The 22,766-nt window shown below is 45.2% G+C and overlaps 3 protein-coding genes across 13 annotated transcripts; 2 read left to right on the top strand and 1 right to left on the bottom strand.

Moving 5' to 3' along the window:
• Nucleotides 1–209: 209 nt before the first annotated feature.
• On the bottom strand, nt 210–11,381 carry map7d2a (MAP7 domain containing 2a). 10 transcript variants are annotated; one of them, XM_078106742.1, is made up of 17 exons: nt 11,055–11,381; nt 9,666–9,758; nt 9,141–9,215; nt 8,986–9,063; nt 8,389–8,552; nt 8,153–8,249; nt 7,528–7,617; nt 5,511–5,617; nt 5,296–5,411; nt 4,780–5,162; nt 4,532–4,679; nt 4,268–4,448; nt 4,038–4,142; nt 3,851–3,901; nt 3,605–3,641; nt 2,302–2,929; nt 210–2,152 (listed from the first exon to the last, which is right to left on the bottom strand). In XM_078106742.1, exons 1-17 carry the CDS (start codon nt 11,089–11,091, stop codon nt 1,894–1,896), a joined length of 2,649 nt encoding a protein of 882 aa, XP_077962868.1. In that variant the 5' UTR covers nt 11,092–11,381; the 3' UTR covers nt 210–1,893. The 10 variants fall into 10 exon arrangements, with proteins under 10 accessions (XP_077962868.1, XP_077962867.1, XP_077962866.1 ...); XM_078106741.1 differs by having other exon boundaries at nt 3,605–3,644; XM_078106740.1 differs by having other exon boundaries at nt 9,132–9,215.
• A 1,552-nt stretch (nt 11,382–12,933) lies between these two features.
• Nucleotides 12,934–18,601, top strand: pdha1a (pyruvate dehydrogenase E1 subunit alpha 1a). 2 transcript variants are annotated; one of them, XM_040180313.2, is made up of 11 exons: nt 12,934–13,092; nt 14,068–14,136; nt 14,226–14,399; nt 14,713–14,839; nt 14,926–15,017; nt 15,631–15,723; nt 15,869–16,024; nt 16,137–16,208; nt 16,290–16,357; nt 16,680–16,788; nt 16,923–18,601. In XM_040180313.2, exons 1-11 carry the CDS (start codon nt 13,045–13,047, stop codon nt 17,085–17,087), a joined length of 1,173 nt encoding a protein of 390 aa, XP_040036247.2. In that variant the 5' UTR covers nt 12,934–13,044; the 3' UTR covers nt 17,088–18,601. The 2 variants fall into 2 exon arrangements, with proteins under 2 accessions (XP_040036247.2, XP_077962875.1); XM_078106749.1 differs by having other exon boundaries at nt 13,001–13,092; nt 14,065–14,136.
• Nucleotides 18,602–18,709: 108 nt separating this feature from the next.
• On the top strand, nt 18,710–21,359 carry prdx4 (peroxiredoxin 4). The gene is made up of 7 exons (XM_040180317.2): nt 18,710–19,229; nt 20,002–20,119; nt 20,238–20,354; nt 20,446–20,568; nt 20,653–20,783; nt 20,919–20,953; nt 21,236–21,359. The coding sequence occupies exons 1-7, from the start codon at nt 19,037–19,039 to the stop codon at nt 21,284–21,286; spliced, it is 768 nt and encodes a 255-aa protein (XP_040036251.1). The 5' UTR covers nt 18,710–19,036; the 3' UTR covers nt 21,287–21,359.
• Nucleotides 21,360–22,766: the final 1,407 nt, after the last annotated feature.

The following is a 22,766-nucleotide window of genomic DNA, read 5'->3' on the forward strand; positions in this document are numbered from 1 at the left end:
TTGTACTTTGGACAAAGACTTATTGACGCTACTGCCAGCCAGTTGAGTTTGAGCAATGTGATTTATTTTCTTTGTTTTATTCTTTTGTTGCGAAGGTTTTGGGTCTCTTTCTTTATCTCACTTCACGTCTGTGCTATTTATGCCATTAATTTATCCTTGTTTTATTTGCTTAATAACGCAAACACACATTAATACACAAAGAAAAACACTGACTTTCCAATTTCACATTTTATTGTTTGGGATAACATTGTTATGACCATGCTAACCATGCACAAAGTCTACAGTAGTTACATAATTTAAAGAATTAAGCTAACTGTGAAGGTTATGAGCAAACTTAAAGTGGTTGTATATACTGTGTCATTTATTTTTACTTTATACTCCTTTTTAAAAAATGCATACGTTAGCTCAACGTTAGCCAATCCCCACTTTCATACGCTGTAGGCGACATACATAAAACGCCCCTTACTTTAAAGCTTGTGTTTTTCCAGATGATGTACAGTCTGAACAACACACATTGTAATGCCATTAATAATGACATAATCATATACGCTATTGGTATAATTTCTTATGCAGCATGGAACAGGTGCAACATGTCAAACCAGGGTTCAAGTATTACAGGTCACACACAACAATCCCGTTAGCTTAAACAAAAAAGATTCAGAAGATGGTTTGAACTAAAGAAACAGTATTCCTATCGGTCCCTCGTAAAGCATTTCTACTGTAATTAGACACAGAAAATAAATACTGATCAGTCACTTTATGAATCTCTCTAGTTAGAGGAGCCTGCTGGATAATTCCTACACAGGAGCACACAGATGATGGAGGGAGAACAACAAGTTGATTGTTAGGCAAACATTGCTGCCACAGTGCTCTGGAGACTCTCTACTGTATGTCTAATAGATTAATGCACCCATTTGCGCTGTACCTTGGAAAGCCTCAAGATAGCAAGGCACGCCTACAGAAAACATTTTAAATGACATGATGCTGCTCAGATGGCTCTATTTGTATGGAAGTCACTGAAGTTAAACAAGCTTTTATGAATGCAATTAAAGTACACTCACAATAGAATGTGAGTATTCACTCTGGTCTACAGCAAACGTGTGCTATATTTATGTGCCATTATTTGTGTCCATGACTAATTTTCTCAATGTTCAAACACTCAAGTCGACAGCTTTGAAACTTCTCCTCCTCCCTCATGCAGTTAGAAAAGTCCCAGTTTAAAGATTTTAAAGACGGATTAATCATCTCTTAACAATCCCTCAGTCAGACCTCGCTGGGTCAGCAAGAGAAAAGGAGTCGAGCCGAATCAATCATCGATGAACACAGACCACATAACCTCGGAGAAACACTTTTAAAGTATTCAAATTGAGGAATCAGGAGCAATCAAATAGTCATTCCTTTGCTGCCGACACTAGTGGGGCCTGTGGAAAGACAGAGATGATGACACTGCCATCAACACTCTGAGCTTTGTCCCTCCTGTCCTGAGACTGAACTGGGACCCAGGGAGGAATCTGTGCACAGGACATAAGAGTTTCGTACAATACGTTAGCAACGCTGTGTTTTCTAAATGTCTATAATATTCAAAACTCTCTTAGTCTTTTCTGGGTTATGGTTGCGCTCATCCAGCAAACGCAATTGTTTTGATTAAACAAAATCCTTCACACGTACTTTCAAGTTGTCAGTAGTTGAGAGATTCAAATATAGAATATGTGGTTTCTTTATATTGTAAGACGTTGTTTATAGTTCATTTTAAGTTAATCTCTATGGCTCTATTCCCACTAATGCAGTGACACGCGCCCAAAGGGTGACGTCCCGTGAGTGTACTTGTGTGACAGAGAGAGAAGGAAAAAGAGGTAAAACAAGCGAGAGAGAGAGAGAGACATTATTCACGCACTACTGGATACTAAGTTTATTCGAGGACAGAGACGACCTCCCGACGAGCTTCGAGTCCGCCATGGGACTAACAACACCCTCAATGAGGTTCTTGTTGCAGTCGCCAACGTGGCCATCGGAGGACATTTTGGGGTAGGAGACGCGGCCCGTCAGGTCGATCAGGTCTTCGAGGGCCCGGGCGTTGCTCACGCTGCTGTTCTGGATTTCGTTGACGGGAGAGAACTCTTGGATTGAAACCAGCTCCTCCTTTGAAGCCGGGCTGGAGCATCACAATTAAAAAAAAAAAAAAAGAGAAAAAAAAGCGATTACATGCAAAATTTTGCGTCCTCAAAGTATCACTGGTGGAATGCGGCGAGTACCTCCATAATGATGGTGATAATACTAAATCGGGGTTACCTAATGACTCACCTGACCTCCATGGACTGCACCTCATCACATGACTCCATACTCCTCACATTCAGGGGCTCCAGCTTGATGACCGGCGGTGACAGGTGTCCCAGCGGCAGCGGCCCCACGGGGGGTCTATTGACCTCCGAGTCGGACCCTCCTTTAGCAACCGTGGACACATGCAGGCTTTGCTGTTTGCTTACCTCAGCAGTCGGATGGCTTCTCTTCAAGGCACTTCCTTCACCCTCCACCGCCCCATTCATCACGCCGCCCTCCCTTTGGTGGACTTTTTCGCCCGCGGTCGGCTTTTTGTTTGTTTGGTCGGCCGCTCTATCGTGTGCTCTGTGCTGCGTGTTTACGTTCATTTCCACCGCTCTCTCCTGTTGCTGGAGGAGGCAGGCTCTGGCTTTGGCCTCCCCGTTCATCTCCTCACCGGTTTGTCTGGAGTCCGGCCTCCTGTCGGGAGCGCTGCGCGTCGGCGTCGCCGGGCGAGTGCTGTTTTTAACTTGGAAGCTCTTGTGATTGTCCACCTGTGCCGCTGACTCGTTCTTCAGCGGGGAACTTCCTTGTTTCCCGTTCTCCTGAAACTCAACCCTTTTGATTGTTTGCTCATTCACCTGAGCATTACTTTGAACAGTCTTTACTTCACCTGCAGAGAATGAAAACATCACAGTGGGCTTCACTTTATCTGGCCTGTCCCCTTTAACGGAAACAGGATTTCATTTACTGTCAATATGCCACATATTAACAGTATTACTGGTCAAGTTCATGCTAAATATTGACTTGAGCTTATTTTGTCAAACCCAAACGAGTTGGTATTTAACAGGGGACGCTCCAAATAAAGTGTGCATCACATTTCGCAGAGCAGTCCTTGAATGAATCTTGCAAGGACATTTTCAAGAGCGGCTAATTTTACAGTGAGCTCCCTGGACAATGCGCTACAGGAAAAAGGTGCACTATCAGCTCCGAGAGAAACGTCCTTGGCTGCTGCTCCATCTTTACACAAAACAGTGTAGAACCCCCACTAATATTTTCCAATGAAAGGCCCAAAGAACAACTGCTGTTTGTCCCTAGAATCATTGCATCAGCAGAAAATGACAAGAAGAAAAAATTGGCGTGCGTCTACTGTTTCACACAAGCCAACTCATAAAAATGTGGATCACTGCTGTGCATGCCCTAAATACGCCAATTAATAAATCACATCACAACCTATACATGCCCTGTTTGCATTTTTACAGCTGCAAGGCACACAGGGAGGGGTGGAGAAAGCGGGGTGCGGCAAGCAAACGCAAGTATTGGCAGAGCGACTGAGTAACAAACTAACCTGGTGGTGAGACAGGCTTCGTCTCCGCCTGCTCCTCCTTCTGATTCAATGCAGAACAGAGACGTCGTGTCAATGTTTGTGGTAATCAGGACACAAAACCAAAGTATCACCAGCGAAATAATTTAATAAAGATGATGACAACAGAAAGTCAGAGTCTTAGTGAAAAAAAAAACACATGATCAGCAGGTGCTTAAAGGCAGCGGTGCGAGGACGGGAAGGGGGGTGGGGGGGCGTCTCTTACAGTACCTTCAAGTCAGCTTCACCCTTCCTAGTTCTCTTCATGATCTCCTCAATTCTCTGCAAAAACATATCAACGTTAACTTAACGCGAACCTTTCGGGGGCATACAGAGATTCAAATAGTTCAAATGCGACACGCAGTCAGCATGCAAAGTGCGCTTTGACTGTCCTCAGGATGTTTCTGTTTGAAATGACCTTTTTCCTTAGCTGCCTCTCCTCCTCTTCCTGTTGCGCCTGCAGGTCTCTTCCTTGTCGCTGGCGCTCGGCGTCCCCCTGAGCTTGGACCTGGGCCGTTTCCTTCTGTTAAGCGGAGCATAATTTACGCGAGAGGCCAAAGCGTGTCACCTCAGATTCATGAAGCAAATGGCAAAAAGTCCAATAAAGCAAGAGGGCAAACAAAGAAACTGCCTCAAATGCTCTCTCACCTCTTTGTCCATCTGGCTCTGGAGCTGCTTCTCCTGGTCCTCCTTCTTCCGGTTGTCCTCTTCTTGTTTCACCCTGTTGAGATCTTCCTCGCGTTTCCCCCTTTCCTTCAGTTTCAGAGCTTCGGCCTCCTGCTGTTGCCGCTCCTGTGCGAGTTTCTTCTGCCGCTGCTCTTCCCCGTGTCTGAAAAACCGTTCAGAAGATTTAAATCTTCACGGACCAATCGTTGCAGCGTCGCGACCACATCGTTCGTTCCACAAACTCACCGCTCGTCTTCCTCCAGCTCCCGCTTTCTGTCTTCCAGTTCTTTCTGAGCTCGAGCCTGACGCCTTCGCTCTGCCAGTAACTTGGTAGCCTCCTCTGCGTTGATCGTGCCGGCCGCCACTCTCCCCGCGGAGGCACACGCCGCGGATTCTGTCAAACGGAAGAGAGACTTCAAAAAAAAAGAACCTCCAACCACTATGGCACCGCAGCGGAAGGTTACAAGCGCTGCTGTCACTTGAATGAAGTGCACCTTTTTTCTTGTCTCCATCCTGAGGGCCGCTTTGCACCTTCTTCTCGCACAGATCCACGTTGGGCGACATGTGGTTCTTCCTGTCAGGTGAGTGATGTTTTTCGTGTTTGTCACTTCTGAGATGCTTCTCCAAGGTTTCTCCTTGGGATGGTCTGGATTTGGGGATTTCTGCGCCGACCCCGTTCCTCAGGTCGTGCGAAGATGCATTCGAGCCGTTGAGGTCGGTGTTCTTTCTCGCTGCTTTGGGCTGTTCGCCGTGTCGCTCCGGCGTCTTGTCTACCGGTTTCCTGTCATCGGGTGGCGGGTTTGGACGCGGCCGCGTTGGAGAGTGATGGTACCGGTTCGCATTGCTCGGAGAATTGGAACGCGTTTCAGTTGCCAGCCTGCACACAGGTAGACGTTGGGCTTAAGAATGAGGTGTTTCGTGAAAGGTGAAAGATAAAGGTAAAAATGATGCTGCGCGAACACGTGAAGTTCCCTTCCGACAGCAACCTTTGACCTGGCAAATACTCTTACTTTGAGGTCGTAGAGGAAGCCAAGTGCCTGGTGACACTAGCAGGGGATTCAGATCTCCTCAAAGGGGATCCACATCCTGGAGATGCAGTTCTCCTCTCTCTGCGCAGTCGCTCTTTCTGTAAGCAGTGATGAATTTATTACGTTTATTTATATGTATTTTTTTCACGCATGTATTATGTGTCAAGGTGGAGCACGGCGTGTGTGCGAGGCCGGACCTTGGGCGTGTTGGGAGTGGACTGAGAGCCTCCGTGAAGTCCGGCCCTGTTGTGATCCGCGGGGTTCAGGGAGCCGCGGAAAGGTGACCTGTGAGGGCTGCAGGGCGCTACGTGATGACAAACACCATTCTCGTCAAATCTCGAATGTCAGACGGGTACTAATACAGCAGCCAGGGGAGGGCCGGTCTAGACAGTGTCGCTTGCGGACTCGCACGCTCATCTTCTGCAGCCAAAGTCAGTTGGCAGGTCGCTTGTATTTGAAGCCAGAATGAATCCATAATAGATACAGACGTCCATGTTTCACTTTGGGATACCTGCAAATTTGCAGGTATTGTTTAGGTCAATGCCCAGTCGGCACCTCAGGCCTGTCGGGAAAACGTTGAGGGGCGCCGTTTTGATCTTATCATTGATTTCCCAGAATTGGATTAGACCCGACTGAGGCCACTGAACGCGTCTTTGTCTTTCAACCGGCATTGCAACCCTCAGACATAATGGGGTGTGTTACTCTTTGTGAATGAATCCGCAGCCGTCACGCTACTGTGCAGTTTGATGCAAGCACACCCATGCAATAACCCAGTGCCCATTTCCCCAAATGACTCAACAATGACAGCAAACGAAAAACCACACACACAGAGCTTTGTCAAACTCACAATCACGAAAGCAAAGCCCCTACACACAGAACCCATCACACAGCACCAGAAGGACTCTTCTTGCCCCCTCTTGTCATCCATCTGTCACCATCTGGAGCGTAATCTACAAAGACTGCAGCCCTCTCGGGGAGATGGCTCCATCCATGTCTATTTTACGTCTGTTCTAGGTCATGTGCAATTAATCCCCCAAACCGTCTGCTACAGACACCCGGAGTCAGCAGCACTCAGCGGCTTTCGTTTTGAGAGGTGTGTCACTGAGACTAAATTGAAACGAATACATCTCTGGTTCACGATGCTGGAAATAAAACCTCTAGTGTTTTAAGATCAGAGGGATTTTCAAGTTGTTTCCGATCTGTTGTCTTTTAGCCTGTTTGTAATCACTGAGAGGTTACTAATCCGGGGAAACTAATCTGCAATTTGACTTCGAGGGAATTTTGACTCATACTGTTTTCTTAAGCAAACATGTAGTGGGGGAAAGCAAGGCTGAGGGGGACAAACTAACGGAGGAAAACTGCCGTTGCATTTTGTCGTCAGCCTCTTTTTCCGGCATGGGGATCCGCTTGCACGCGTGATGCAGCGTTGACCTCTCAAGAGAGGAAACGATGAGAGTCCCTCGAGAAATTTATGTTAGATACAAATGTTTCTGCTCTTTTTTTGTATTTTGCCTAAAAATGTGGTAACTTTATAATAACAGTAACAGTTAAAGAGTGACAGCGAGATCCTCCTTGTGGCAGTGGCAAGTAAGTGGCCTCAAACTTGAGAACCCTGTATGTTATTTGAGACACGTGAGCCCTCCTACTCCCCTACACGGAACCCGTCGGTCCAAACCTAAAATTATCCTCTGCAATAAGAAGACGGGGGCTCATGTGTCTGAAATAAAATAAAATAAACTTATTTACAGCAACCTGTCGTGCAAATAACAGTCGTTTCTGTGAAAACGAGCGTGCCGTTGTGACGCCAGCCGCGGACTTGCGACTGATTTACTGGCGATTGCCGCTGCCTGCCACAGAGTTGCCACTCACTTGCCACTGCCACAAGGAGGATCTCGGCCCTACTGCAGTTAAAAGCCAGTAAATGCTCCTGCACCGCTAACACCTGCCTGTTAATGTCTCCTAAGTGTTGCAATTCCATTTGGCGACAGTCACCCGACACCCAAAATAAAAGCACAGCACTTTGCATAACTGCATCACATCTCGCTCGCAGCAGCTTCACATGCATCCGCCACACGAAGAACATGTTTCGCCTTCGGTGTAAGTTTCAGCTCGCCGAAAGGCAGACGAACACAAACAGGGTGACTGTTGGTTGAACAGGAGGGGTGGTATATTAGGGAGGGCAAGAGTGGAGGGGAAGGGGGGGCTTAACTTTACCAGATTCGCTGACAGCAGGAAGGGGGGAGGCAATGCCATGGGGAAAGGCGGAGGCAGCAGAGAAAGGGAGTGGGGCATTCTCACTGTCACCTATAGGCAGCGGGCGGAGCAGAGCAGAGCACAGCGTTATGAACAGTTCATCCGGCCCGATTCCTCATCCGGCTGTCGAGACCTGGATGGGAGTTGACATACCAGCAGGGACGTCGCGGTGCACCGCCTTCATCTCGGTCTGACGAGCAGGCTTCGAAAAAATCTCCAACTGCGCACAGAGGATCTCGGCGTGTGATTTTTTTTTTTCATTATTCCAATCGTCCACCAGCGTTCAAGAAGGTGTGATTTAGTGGTACACAGACACCGGTGCGGATATGTAACGCCATCCCGTCTCTCTGGGCAACCGGGGACACATTTCTGCTGCTCGTGCATACTTCAGCAGCCGGGCTATCAGCAATGTTCAGGCCGTCTCTTTGCATACACACACACACACACATTCACACACACGCACGCTGTGCGTCAGGGGTGTTTAACAGAAATTATGTGAAATGCAATCCCTCCGGAACAAACTTGTCTCCCACATCCTGCTGCTTGCCCCTCGTATCCCAAACCACGGCTGCTTGCCGTTGCGTACCTGCTCCCGGGGGGCAGCCTCTGCTCCAGCGCTTGGTCCTCTGCTCCAGCTGAAGGCTGCGCTCCAGAGAGCGCTTCATCAGGGCCTCCAGTCGCTCCTGAACGCAACACAGCGGAGTTGTTCATTTGAAGACCAGCACGAAGACCAGGGATAAGGGATGTAACGTTCCCACACACACACATAACCACACACGAGAGATAGACAGAGATGAGATGTGTTCAGTTAAAGGAGCTGACCCTGTCCTCCTCGAGCTGCTGCCTCCTCTTCTCCTCCACCGCAGCCCTGCGGAGCTCCTCTTTCTGCCTCTGCTCGTCCAGACGCCTCCAGCGTTCCTCCACTGTGCGTTCGTACTGTAGCCGGGCTCTGCGCTCCTTCTCCATGATCAGCTGCTCCCTGGCCACTGAAAGAGACAAGGGCCAATTTGCCTCCGGTGTCATGGGGAACATATCAGAGCAAACGGTCCGGTGTTGCCGCCTGTGGCTTTTTTTTTTACGCTCCGGCTGGTCGTGCAGAGCTCAGAATACAAGCCGGGGAAGACACGAACGTCATGAAACTACACACCAAATCGTTCTTCCCAGAGAGACCTGTGTCATCCTGAGGCCACCGATGGGGCTGCATGATTACACAACCTACTTTTGGGAGCTTTTCTATGTCACCGTCGCATTGTCTCAAGTGACTTAGCGCATCATCTCAAAAAAGCCAGTGAACTTCTACTGTGGGGGGAGAAGAAATGTCATGACAAAAAAACGCTCTGCAGGGCGAAGACATCCGCTGCAGGAACAGCAATTTAAAGGCATTTCTGAAACAAGAAGAAGAAACGGGACACAACTTACCAAGGCCTTTATCCCTCTCCTCGCGTCTCTCTTTGGCCAGTCGCATCCTGTCGTCGGTCTTCATATAACCTTCCACGGCTAAAAGAGGAATGAAATGTTGGAGAGCAGGAAAACAACATTGGAGAGAGAGAGAGCGAGAGACTTACTCTGCATACCTGCATGGTTGCCATTGGTGTGTGACGGTGACGCATGTCCGTTCATTTGGGGCTTCTTCTCTGTGCTGGATGGAGCTGCGATCACCATGGCAGAAAGAGAGAGAGAGAGAGAGAGAGAGAGAGAGAGAGAGAGAGAAAGGAATGACATCAGCGCTCAGGAGTACCGACCTGCAGAGCAGCTCTGATGCCAGCAGAGGGAAACATTTTGTTCTGCTCTGTCTTATAATGCATCGGGTTGCAAAAAGCCCAGCCAAGGGCAAACCGCAGCAATATGTAGGAGAGGGGAGGAAGCTGGCCTTGATGTGACGGGCGCTCCACACATGCTGAATGCCTCTTTCGGTTATTGTTGCTGATGTAACCGGCTGACAACAGAGCAGCCCCTGTTTGCTGTGCGGGCCTCCAGGCTCATATTCTACAGTGTCTCTAATTGGGCATTAATCCAAATAATTGTGTAGTCAGTGATTTCTATCCGGATGATACCAGTTTGGGGGAGTGCGCATTGTGTGACTGGAGAGGATCACTCACTAGTTTTTCCAGTTCGGGCTGGAGAGCCGTGGCCGTTAGTCGGAGATCTCTTGTCAGGAAGCAGAGTGACGGATGGCGGCGCCATCTTTTCGCCTAAAGCACAAAACAAGAAGAACACAAGGAGCATTTGTCAAAATAAGAAGCTGTTATTCTCACAGCAACATCATAACGGTTGGATGAAGAAGATGAAGGAAACCAGAGTGAGATCAGGAATCAGGAAACATTTATTACCAAAATATGTCAGACATATGGGAATTTGACATGGCGACAATGGACAACAAGACATATAAGACAACTTAGTCCAAGAGGAATAAAATAAAGTCTAATAAAATATAAGGCTATGGGTTAGGGGGATATAGAATAAACAATTTAAAAATAAGTGCACAAGCGAACAGATGGCCATGTGAAGGTGACAAGTGAGGGAGAGAGACATCTAGATTGGAGTAAATCTTCATGGGCCGATACCTTTAAGACATGAACACATGTCTTATAAAACAGCATTGTAGTTTAATTTAATTAATACAATAAAATGAATGATACATCTATTGTGTAATACTCTGTCATGTATTTAGAGCTGTCCAGGCGTTATTCTTTAACCCATTAACCCTGTTACTGTAAAAATCCAAGCCGAAGAAACACAATAATGATGCTTCCAAAGATATTAGAGGGAAATGAACTGAGGATACAACATAAAATGCCACCATTAGTCCCCTTGCATCTTTTACTTTCTAAATGAAAGAGCTCAGAGGAAAGTATTTATGTCTGGAGGAGAGAGTTACTCCATAATTGTACCAAATTTGATCATCAATCAGCGACATTTCCCCTCTTTCAGGAGGGTATAAATGGTACATTGAGAACCATCTCTTCAACCGATGAAGTCATCACAAAAAGATTTGATGCTTATAACATACAGTATATAATCCTGCATCACAGTCCTCTCCCCAACCAGTTCAACCCTTTTATCCGATTGAGTTGCGTCATTGCCATAAAAACGGAACGAACAGCGTGCTCGGCTTTTAAAGTGACTTAAATCACTAATGTTGACGTCCACTCGTGAGAAAAATGTACGTCAGCGGACAGAATCACGGAAAAGACGCGTCGCGTTTGGCTCGCTTTCGCTGGTGACCAAATTCGTCTGGTTTTGTATTTATTCTAAATGGAATTAAAACGTGCACCTTATAGATCGGCTTCTAGACGACGACCCGTGCGCCACAGCGAATAAGCAACACGGTAAACAGGGATGCCGGATCACGACCGCACAGCCTGCATCACGCACAAAAGCAGTGGATTTGTCAATTGCGTCACGCGTGCGTCTGCTTCAAAATCGCGCAGCAAACGCAACAAACGGATCGATGACACCAAACCTAACACACGTTACGTGTTGCTTACCTGCTAATTCACCGGATGATGTGGCGGTTTTTGCCATGGCGGCTCTCACAGGAACAACACAATCGAATCTCACGAAAAAAACAACAACAACAACAAAAACAAAAAACACTCCGCAGCGATGCCAATGCAGCACGGGTACACGTTTCAGCGATGCACGCGCTATTCACGCAGATGGCCTGAAGGTCATTGTGTGTGCAGGACGCGAGAGTCCCGCGTTGTGAATGCAGGAGGAGAGCGATGCGGGGACCGGAGACGGAGACGGAGACGAGGACGACGATGATGATGCTGATGATGCGCACACAATCGAGTTGCCCCGCTGCACGAGCTATCGGGGAGGGAGGGGGTAGGGGGGGGGGGGGGTCCTGTATGCACGCGGCTCGAAGCGAATTTAGCATGGTTGCAATGAGTCAGGGGGCAGAGGGTCCCGTTTTACCTCGAAGGGTCAATTATAATAACTCACGTGTGCATCTAAACGCATCTATACAATTATTATTATTATCATCATTATTGTTATTATTGTTGTTGTTGTTGTTGTTCTTAGTCCACAGTTGTCTCTACTGTTTGGATTTTTGGAGAGCCATGCATGAAAAACAGCTTATTGATCGAGAACATATTGACGGATAAAGGTCGTTGTTGCACAAACAGGTCTGAACACTAAGCACCCTTCAGCTATCGACATTGGGAACCAGCCGTGGCATTCAGACAGGCTCACATGCATGTCTTTACTACTTTTTGAATAGTAGCTGTTTCGTAGCAGTTACAGTGGCCACGGCTAGTTTGGGAAACTGTGGTGGAAATAAGCTGCAGGCCCCCAAATCCTCCCCATTCTTCCAACTCTCTGTACTGCGGATTGAATGTAATGTTTTCTCTAAGTGCCCTTTGAAGTGAATTCCAGACTACCCATGTCAGCTCACACGCCGAAAGACAACATCTATGGTTTACGCTGAGTCAGATAATACGTTCATTTTAAAACATGCACTAATATGAGGTTACGTTTAAAATGTATTTGACAGGCCACAATGTGACGGTTACAGAATACGCTAGCGTCTTTTATAATTTGGATATAATTTTGGTCAGTTTCTCTTGGCGCAGAATTTTCACAGTTTATTAAATGCAGTAAAGCTGTGCTGTGGTGAAGGTTTGGACCGAAAAGCTGAAGTAAAATGTGTTCTCTGCACAGCTCTTTTGGCAGTCCTAGTCAGAAGTGCACCATATTCCCTTTAGAAAACCTTATTGAATCGCAACACGGTCCAGTCTGCCTTGCTCAGTCCAGATTCTGGCTCTCCGGTGCTTCCCTTCCCACCATCAGGAAGGGAAGCACAGATTTATAGGCCGGAGGGGCACTGATGCAATGCAGGGTTCCCGAGTCCATGTAGGGATTGAGGGAAATGAGGTAGCAGAACGGCGAAGGCAGCATTAAGGAGGGAAGAATAGATTGCTATTGCTATAATAGATTGCTAGTCAATTGCTTTTAGCAGAAATGAGTGTGGTTCTAGTAAGAGATAGAATACGTAAGAAATATCAGAGAGCGCGGGAGAAGGAGGAAACAAACAGGTTGTCTGTTTCCAGTCAACCAAATGTCAAGAGTCATAGTTCAGTCAAGATGATATGATCAAGTCATGGTCACTGTGGATGGAACACCAAGACGGTAAATGTCATGAATGGCGGTGATGGACAACGTTATGGGCTATATGCGACACTTCACTGCCAGCTGTATTTACGTTTTACGGAAGTGGCCAAGTTGGGAGCGGGGACTTTTACACTTAGTCTTAGTCTTAGTTCTAACACTTAAATGTTTTTTTCTTCCGACTATGTTCATCCACACCATCAGGAGATGCATTGACTCGCCCCTCCAGCGCGGGGCAGCAGTGAGCTGTAGGGACATAGTCTGCAATTAAAAACACGAAGAAGAACAAATTCGGAACCGGAATGACGTCACTGACAGAAGGACGGGCTGTTTGGTTCAGGGTGTTGAGCTAGCGCAGGAAAGATGCTGACCAATTTCTCTAACGTGCTGAGGGTTTGTGCTCAGAGAAATGTAAGTACTTAGAATTTAAACGATGTCCGGTCTTAGTCAAGTGCTGCATTACAGTCTTTCTCTAAAACATCTGACGGTTTACCAAAACAAGAGTGTCAACGCTGTTCTGACCTTGTGAGGCCGGGTGATGATTAGCCTGTTTGGCTAGCAAAGCTAAAGGTCTGCAAAAAATAAAAGCTGTGCATGACAGCTTCAACGATTTGGTTTGTGAATCCCGTGTGGCGTATTTTTTATGTAACGTAGGTTACAGTTTACGTATCATTAGTTTAACTCTTGTTTCATTGTAAGTTGTATGGGTTTTAGTGTCAGCCGTTTTATACTGATTTAGAAAATGTTACTTATAACGTGCGTTCAAGTTGTTTTCATTGTCATTTAAGTTACACCTTTTGATGGTTCATCTCCATTAGTTGTCCTACTAAACTATATCCGTAGATATTTATTAATTATTATACGTCAGTCGATTTTGATAGACCAACCCTTTCAAAATCGTCAACGTTGGTTGTCAGTTTAAGCCTTTTTTTATTAAAGATTTTCCATAATAGTCAGAAGATTAGCAGGGAGGTCCTTGAGGATTTGCTGAGACCTTAGAACTTGTGGTGCTGGTCATAGTATCTGAATATATATATATATACTGTGACAAGTGCAATGATGGGGATGGTTGACCGGCTTCTCTCTGTTGAGCAGACTCATATCTAAGAAACCGTGTTGTCTCATGAGCCCTTAAGTTGTTATATTATATGCAACTTAAATTCTTTGTTTGTGTTCTGTGTGGAGCAGTTATGCTCTTCTGATTAACTAATTAACTACTTATATATGACAACTTGCTACTTATTTTGTTAAATAGTTTTTTGTGGAGAATTGCAGAATTTTGCATCAATTAAACAAAGAAATAATGTATTGTTTTAACAATACTAAAAGTGAGAAGTCGTTTTGCCTCTAGAATTGAAAATATCTCCTTTTTTTTCCCCACGGCAGGGAGCTGCAGCGGTGGTGTCCGCACGCACATACGCCGACTTCACAACGCAGGCTACCTTTGAAATAAAGGTAAGCTTTGAACACAAAGTTGCTTTTTCAGATGAACTGCTCAAAGCCCAAGCATCATGTGTGCATGAAGGGTATTTTCTTCCCTTTAGAAATGTGACATCCACAAGCTGGATGAGGCTCCGGCCACTCAAGTGGTTATGACTCGGGATGAGGGGCTGAAGTACTACCGCGTCATGCAGACCATAAGGCGTATGGAGCTGAAGGCAGATCAGCTGTACAAGCAGAAGATCATCAGAGGATTCTGCCACTTGTATGACGGCCAGGTAGAGTGCACTTTAATTGTTCCTAAACTAGATACAGTAAAAAAAATATAGGAACAGTTTCTCTTCCATGTTATGGTACTAATTTCTTTTATTTTGCTACTCTGGAAAAAATAAAAATTGGCATTAAGTTAGTCTGTTTTGAAAAGTAACTGGATGTTATATGTGTGTATATATATATATTACTTTCAAACAGATTAATATTCTGTAAAAACATTTACTGCCAGCAAAGTTTTACCCCAAATTTTATTATGAGAAATTGTTTTAATCCATCTCAATTTTACTCTTGACTATTGTTGTTATTTTCTCTTTGTAGGAAGCCTGTGCAGTTGGTATTGAAGCGGGAATTAACTTGACGGATCACCTGATCACTGCGTACCGCGCCCACGGCTACACCTACACCAGAGGAGGGACGGTGAAGGAGATCATGGCTGAGCTTACTGGTCAGTCTGCAATGCTGAGACATTTAGATTGAGATTTTTGATCTCCAATCACTGTTGATACAGTGTTTTTTTATTTTTATTTACAGGCAGAAGAAGTGGAATTGCAAAGGGAAAAGGAGGCTCAATGCACATGTATACCAAAAACTTCTATGGAGGAAATGGAATTGTTGGAGCTCAGGTATACCATAGAAACAGTCTCTGCATGTCCTAACAGCATGTCAGTTTGATGTCTAATAACCGGTGTAGTAGTCGATAGATCTGCTTTTATGGTTTATGGAAAATTCACAAACTAGAAATGTTATACAACAACAATATCTTGATCCATTGTTAACACTCACAGTTGTAGCGGCAACTGTTTTTGGTATTTATTTGGACTCCCAACTATTTGTTATTTCAGTCCCGACTCACGGATGCTTGCGTCATGCTTTGTATGGATGAGTTTGACTCTGCCCATCTGACAGACGCAACCTTTAAAGGAAGGAGAATAATCCAATGGAGACCAGTCACATTGTGACGAGAGGTTCAGGATAGAAAAACGCAGCCAAAACAAGCTTCCCCTATATTTCACCACGATGACGTCACCATCGCTTTTCCTAATGAGTATTTTCAACTAGAGGATCTGAAAGCAGCTGCACAAAAACACCCAGAGTGCTCTGAAATAAGACGCTGGGTGCAGCACTTTTTCTCCTTGAGAGGGTTACATGCACTCTCCTCAATGGAAAGAAATAATGGTGTTTTGACACACATGCATTAAGATCAACTGACCGCAGACATCTCTGAATTCTCCTCAGGTTCCTCTGGGGGCTGGTGTGGCTCTGGCCTGCCAGTATCAGGGCAATAATGAGCTGTCTGTCAGTCTCTATGGTGACGGCGCAGCCAACCAGGTACGTCACACTAACAGGTTGAAGTCCTAACTGTTGTATTACTCGATGGCATCGCCTAGACTGGACTTATTTTGAATGTAAGCTCAATAACGCGTACAAAACAAAACACCATCGTGCATTTACTAAAACTTTGCGTGTTTCACAGGGTCAGATTTTTGAAACCTACAATATGGCAGCACTTTGGAAGCTCCCCGCCATCTTCATCTGTGAGAACAACAGGTATGGCATGGGCACATCAGTGGAGAGATCTGCAGCCAGCACAGACTACTACAAGAGAGGAGACTACATTCCTGGACTCCGGGTACTGTTCTTACTCTTAATCAAATACTTGATTAGACGTTAGTATAATGTATTTCCGATAAAGGAGCTCATTGTGACACAATGAGGTTTGAGGGAGTTGTTTTTGCGTCCAGGTGGACGGGATGGATGTTCTGTGTGTTCGGGAAGCCACCAAGTTTGCAGCGGATCACTGCCGGTCCGGAAAGGTGAGTTGAAAACCTTGAATTACATAAATTAGGATATTAAATTGTCAGTTAGTCAGTTATTTATGTCCTACCTTTCATCAGGGTCCCATGCTCATGGAGCTTCAGACCTACCGCTATCACGGACACAGCATGAGCGATCCTGGTGTCAGGTAAATAATCCGCTTCTGTCCATTTTAATTTATTCAAATTGGGGGTATTTGCTTTAATTACAGCACTGTTCTTAGTAGAATAATAATTGTATTAATAATAATCCCCCATCTTATCTTCACTGTGCTGCTTCCCCTTGCTTCTGCCACGTTCCCATAGTGTACCCTCCTTCCCGCTGTACAAGATTTTCTTCAAATAATTGTGGTTGTGGTGAGCAAAGAAGAAATACTGTATTAGTGCATCGCCGGCTCCCCCCCCGCCCCCCAAAGAATTCCGTATTAGTGCATCCCCACAACATCCCTGCACCAATCTCTCTCCTCTCAGCTACCGCACACGCGAGGAGATCCAGGAGGTCCGTGGGAAGAGTGACCCCATCTCCTTGTTGAAGGACCGCATGCTCAGCAACAACATGGCCAGCGTGGAGGAGCTCAAGGTAGCAAATATCTTCAGTTTGTTGAATGAATAAAAAGAAAGGCAGGCAAGAATACCAGAGCTATTGTCTGATATATGCTGTATGTACGTGCAATTAGCGACCAAGATCATCTTCTGGTCTCGCTGTGCCTGTAGGAGATCGACGTGTCGGTGAGGAAGGAGATCGAAGATGCTGCTCAGTTTGCCACCACGGACCCTGAACCCCCGCTGGAGGAACTGTGCAACCACATCTTTTACAACGATGCCGACCTGGAGGTGCGCGGCACCAACCCGTGGACGACGCTGAAGTCCGTTAGCTAAAGCTGTGGCGCCCGCTCTCTTCATCACGTCGTTCAACCAGCAATCTATGAGCTGCCCCTCGCAAAGATACACAAGCATCACACAGCGTGCGCTAAACTAGAGCCCCGGACCCACAGCAGGAACCATCAACGAGTACATTTATTTCAGTGCTGTACACTGGGGCCACATTCACAAAAAATGTTCCGAGGATAAAACAAAGGACACTCAACTGGATAATAATAAGTCGGCCCCATATTTATTTATCATTTTAGAAAAAGTAATAGCCATCCCACCACATTGTATAGCTTTTGTTTGATCTTTACTAATAACAATTTCTATCCCTGGCTTTAAAGTAGATGCACCAAATGATAGTGATCAATACAGGAGTAATTATTTTAATTTTAGTGTGAAGATCAATTAATTAAGCTTTTTTTAGGGAATATCGGTGCCTATTAAGCATCACGTCGGAAGGTATTGTCAATCTGGCCCCAAGTGAGTATATTAAGTAGAATCTAAATTTGCTTGTTTGATGGTTTTGTCTGGTCACTTTTGAGGTGGAATGAAGAAAAGTGTCCATTCATCACTGTTCATCTCATGAAGACACTGACCTGTAAAAAATCGGCTTTGTACTCTTTAGAATGAAGTGTACATGATAAATCATTCGGTTCGAGTTACCTACTTCTTGTCATTTTTTATGTAACCCCTTGTTACAAAGACACCATGAAAGGCAGCTGCCTAATTACTTTAGTTACAATCAACTTTCTCAAGAGGTCTCCAAATTTTGTCTTTCAAAATACTATAAGCAAGGGTGTCTTGCCAAACCGAAGGTGCCTGGCAGATCTTGTGTTGTTTGGAGGACGAACGTGTTCTTTTTGTCTTTGCGTCGCTCTCTAAGCCGAGCAGAAGCTGTTATTCATTTCCTGCTGTACGTGTGTGTAAATACTCTCCACAAGCTGGTAACTTACTTTGCAAAAAAAATGGTGGATGTAAACATGATGGCTTTTAGTCAGACCGCATTCACCGAAGAAGCTTCACTGCTCGCATCAAGTTTCCAAATCAAAGTCATTGGGTTAAGTATTGTGGGTTAATTAGCTGTATTGGCTACTTAAAGATCTTATGCTATCGAACCACATCAGCAGGGGTACAATAATGGCTTGAATTCACACACATACAGGGAGATTTCTTCTTTTTTGTCAAGTACTTGTTAAATAAAAAGAGAAATAACTTTCACAGACAGGTCAAGTAGAAAAAACAACACCACTGTTGGCAGCAAGCTCCTATGCTACTGTTATGTCATTATATTCTTAAACGATGCTTTTAACCCGTTAAAGGGTAGAGGCAGGGCAGGGTATTTTCTTTGTAAGGTGAACGGTATTTAATTAAATCAGAAGATGGGCTAAAGTTGTAAAATATCGATACAACTGAGAATACCCACAGGCGGAGTATTTGTTACAGTAAACTGTTATGTCGCCGCAGGCCGACACACAAAACATTTAATGTGCGTGTCTCTGTAATAAAGACTGTAAGATACTGAATTTTTGTTCGAATTTTTGTTACGTCTTCATTCTTCATTTAATAAATGCCACCCTGTCACTTATAAGGAAACAGTTATAAGGTTACAGTTGTGAGTATCAAAATTGTTTGGTGAGCTCATTTGAATCTGATGTAACGTGGGGACAGATGTTTGGCTGACTGGTCATCTTTTCATCACGGTTAAAGCTTAAAGTAACAGAAGAAAGTAACATCAACCATGAGCCCCGGAGAAAAGAGTTCTAGGAGCTCCAGCAGAGGGCAGTAGTGCAACAACAAGGAGGAAAACTGCCCAAAACCCGAAGGAAGAAGAAGAAGAACAAAAAAACAAGGGAAGGAAGAAGAAGGCAGGCTGCTATTTAAAAAAAAAAAAAACCTCCCAAAGATTCGCCACACGTTCCCTCCGTCCAGCGGTGCAGCGCGCTCACAGCAGCCACGCGATGGACGTCCTCCGCGGCACGAAGAAGGACGCGTTCCGCGCGCTCTGCGGCGCCCTGCTGCTCCTCTGCAGCGCGTCCGCGCAGGAGCACAAGAACTCCCAGTGTCACAACTACGCGGGGGGACACGTCTATCCCGGGGAGGCTTTCCGAGTGCCGGTGTCCGACCATTCCCTTCACCTCAGCAAAGCCAAGAGTGAGTTTCCACCCGCGGGTGCAAAGCCGAGGTGCTCCTTTGCGTGAAAGAAAGTGCGCAGTGGGGATTGTTGCTCTTCTCCCGAGTGTGCGGCAGCTGTCAGGGCGACGCAACCCGTGGCCGTGTTTGATTTGTTCATTTATTCATTAACACGTTTAAGATCGTGTCTGTCCCTCGCACGCGAGGCCTGGCTTGGTGCTTGAGCAGGTGTTGGGTGTGTGTGTGTGTGCGCTTTTTTTTAAGGACACGTCATACTATGAAATTCGTTCGATTGCGCCTCACGTGACCAATACTACTGATAACTTGGAAAACTAAGCGTCCGTGAAAACTCGAGTGCGCATGTGTGACTGCGTCAGAAACAATAGGATACGTGCATATGTATGCTATTTAATTACTTTGCACAAGAAGTGCAAAGATGAACAATGTCAGATGGGGAAACTGGTATACAATAAAGAACAATGCTGATCATCAAAACAAGAACAGAAGCTTTTCAAATCGAATAAAGGCGTAAAAGTATTATAAAAAAGTGCAAAGCTGTATTACTGAAACATATGGACATAATACAGAAATGTGAATATAAACATAATAAAGAATACAAAAAGATATGGAGGTGAAGTCAAAAGTAATATACAGCTTAGTTTAGAAATACACACTTAAAATACTTTCGGTTTAGGTACTTCTGTTGGACTAAAATCAACTCCTTTTTAAAAACGATGGTCAGTCATTTGTGTATCTCACACCTCCAATCCATGTATCTTTCCTCCCACCCAAGTTTCAAAGCCTGCGCCACACTGGGAAGGAACGGCCGTCATCAATGGTGAATTCAAGGAGACAAAACTGTCGGACTACAAAGGCAAATATCTCGTCTTCTTCTTCTATCCTCTGGACTTGTGAGTAACAACCGAGACGCCCCCCCGAGACATTATCGCTCCGCTCGTGTCGTCGCACAAACGAGATGCATCCTCTCCTCGTGTAAATGTGTTTTTTTTTGGTTCCCGTCTTCGGCAGCACGTTCGTCTGCCCCACTGAGATCATCGCTTTCAGCGACCGCGTGCACGAGTTCCAAGCCATCAACACCGAGGTGGTCGCCTGCTCCGTCGACTCCCAGTTCACCCACCTGGCCTGGTGAGGTCGCGTCCCCGTTTCACCCACAGGACACACTTGCAGAACGGCGAAACCTTACGAAGTGGACTGATTTTGATTTCTTTATCAATAGGATTAATACGCCCAGAAAGCAGGGTGGACTCGGACCAATGAGAATACCTCTGTTGTCTGACCTCACGCACCAGATTTCAAAAGACTACGGAGTCTACCTGGAGGACCAGGGACACACTCTGAGGTACGGTTTCTGCTTATCCACGACTTCGCCCCAAAAGTTACCGGTAGGAAACCTCTTTGATCCGTCTCTCTCTCTCTCTCCCAGAGGACTCTTCATCATCGATGACAAAGGAACCCTGAGGCAGATCACCATGAACGATCTTCCGGTGGGGAGATCTGTGGACGAGACTCTGCGGCTGGTGCAGGCCTTCCAGTACACCGACAAACACGGAGAGGGTACGAGGAGCTCGTTTATACGGCAGCGCCAGGAATGACCAGCCGGTTTTCACTGTATCTCAGTAACAAAACAAACAAAAAAATGTTTTAGCTCATTCTACTTGTGCCGTCTGTAATTGTGTCACTTTCTTCCAGTGTGCCCAGCCGGATGGAAGCCAGGCAGCGACACAGTGAGTATCGCCGAGAAGGATTCCTGGTCACTAGCTAGTGTGTTTCAGTGACTAATTGACTATTTCAAATTAATGTACATGGTTCAGGTTAATGTAAACAGACTGCAAGCATTTCCTGATCGATTCAGTGTGTTGCGTCGCAGGGGATTTTTTTTCTGTGGTGAACGGGAAGCGGGGCGAGTGCGTTGACCGGGATCTGCATTTGTAACAACCTTATTCACAGCATCCACGGAGTATATTTCTGTCTCATTGTGCGCTAATGACATTAATTATCTCCCACAGATCATTCCCGACCCTTCAGGCAAGCTGAAGTATTTTGACAAACTGAACTGATCTGCGTCCCTGCCGTTGGAGTGTGTGAAATCCATCACTTCAAATCCAAATAAAATTTCTTTTCATAGAAAAACACTGTACGGCAACTCCTGTTTTTTTTTCATCTGACCAGGTGACCGTGCGAACTGGCAGTTCAAGATCAGTTTATGCTTTTAGACTTTATTAATGCAGAATGTTTCAAAGACTTTGTCACACTGCAAATGAACTGCTGTGATTCTGGGGAATTCACCCGGTGGCTGGCAGACGCTCACCAGGCACAACTAACGAAGAGTCGTCACACATCTTGGCGTACTTGCTGGACCGGTTATGGGGCCTTTTGAAACTCAACCTTTTTGAGAGGCTCAGCCAGCAAGTGTCCCTTCTCATTTTTATTTTTATTGGAGGTACAAACTATTAACTAAATATTATAGTAACGTGTTGTCAATAATGCCTTTTTTGATTATTTGACTGTCGCAATCAAAGGAAATTCCACCTTCAGAAAAGCCATTGTAGGGTTAAATGCAGAGATTACCCTTAATGTACCTTTCATACATTTCTTTTAGAACACACTTTACAATTCAAGAGTCTTATTCTTTAAGCAACACGTCAACACTTTTACTTTAACCCTCACTCGTGGGGTTTTCCTCTGGGACGCACTGTGATCTGCTTTGCCACGTACAACTTCACATATGACCTTTTGGATTGCAACGGTGTTCTATTTAAAAGCCATTTAAAATCTAACAGTTTAGTGGTAAAAGTTTCATGAAGTGCTGTTTTATTATGAGGTTTACTGTGAATGAGATCTAGCAAAACGTCTTGGGGGCGTTTTTACACACACTCACAAAATCAGTGTTAATTCCCCTTTTCAGATGACTATTTTTAGCAGGTTTACATTTGCTGAAAGACGGTACTGAATACTTCATATGTCCTTGTTTCTTCTTCCCCCTGCAGGCAGAAGTAAAGACCTGCATGTGCATTTCCTTATCGGAAAACAAAATCAAAAACTATAAAGATCTGTAAGTGAAGTGGAGCAGCTGGTCTCTCTGATAAGTATTTGCTTAAATTAACAGTTTACTTGCTTGTATAAACTGTTGGTAATGGTAATAATTTGGTTAGTAAATTGGCATTTAATCATTAAACTGTTGTCTTTGATGACTAAGTGGTTTCTGCTCATTTGAGTTAATGTGGATCGTTCCTGATCTGTGAATGTACACACGGGAAAGTATATGCTCGCTATACACTCAGTCCACTCGTGGTAAAATTCTTTCCAGACTTGAGAAAATGCCAAAATATGTGGTTGATACACCGTATTTTGCATTGCCGTTGACAATCCACCTCTATTTAAAAAAATATATATTTTGAATTCAGATGAGTCCAGGAATGAGCCATTGGTTGTAGTACTACAAAAACCATATCCTCATGTGCGAGTGGTTTATATAAAGTGATGCAAAGGTCTGAGAACTTAAGTAAAAAGGGCAAAGATCAAAAAACGCCATTACAA

Source organism: Gasterosteus aculeatus, chromosome 7, assembly GCF_964276395.1.
Source record: "Gasterosteus aculeatus chromosome 7, fGasAcu3.hap1.1, whole genome shotgun sequence".
NCBI classification, from domain to species: Eukaryota; Metazoa; Chordata; class Actinopteri; order Perciformes; family Gasterosteidae; genus Gasterosteus; species Gasterosteus aculeatus.

What these genes read in the sequence shown, in the direction of transcription:
- pdha1a (XM_078106749.1), top strand. Translation starts at nt 13,045, where the DNA reads ATGCTGACCAATTTCTCTAACGTGCTGAGGGTTTGTGCTCAGAGAAAT. An exon ending in AGGCTACCTTTGAAATAAAG is followed by an intron (nt 14,137 to 14,225) that starts GTAAGCTTTGAA and finishes TCTTCCCTTTAG; the next exon opens with AAATGTGACATCCACAAGCT. An exon ending in ATCACTGCCGGTCCGGAAAG is followed by an intron (nt 16,209 to 16,289) that starts GTGAGTTGAAAA and finishes ACCTTTCATCAG; the next exon opens with GGTCCCATGCTCATGGAGCT.
- map7d2a (XM_078106739.1), bottom strand. Translation starts at nt 11,091, where the DNA reads ATGGCAAAAACCGCCACATCATCCGGTGAATTAGCAG. An exon ending in AGGCTGCCCCCCGGGAGCAG is followed by an intron (nt 7,618 to 8,152) that starts GTACGCAACGGC and finishes CGCTGCCTATAG; the next exon opens with GTGACAGTGAGAATGCCCCA. An exon ending in GCTTCCTCTACGACCTCAAA is followed by an intron (nt 5,163 to 5,295) that starts GTAAGAGTATTT and finishes ACCTGTGTGCAG; the next exon opens with GCTGGCAACTGAAACGCGTT.
- prdx4 (XM_040180317.2), top strand. Translation starts at nt 19,037, where the DNA reads ATGGACGTCCTCCGCGGCACGAAGAAGGACGCGTTCCGCGCGCTCTGC. An exon ending in GACCAGGGACACACTCTGAG is followed by an intron (nt 20,569 to 20,652) that starts GTACGGTTTCTG and finishes TCTCTCTCCCAG; the next exon opens with AGGACTCTTCATCATCGATG. An exon ending in CACCGACAAACACGGAGAGG is followed by an intron (nt 20,784 to 20,918) that starts GTACGAGGAGCT and finishes ACTTTCTTCCAG; the next exon opens with TGTGCCCAGCCGGATGGAAG.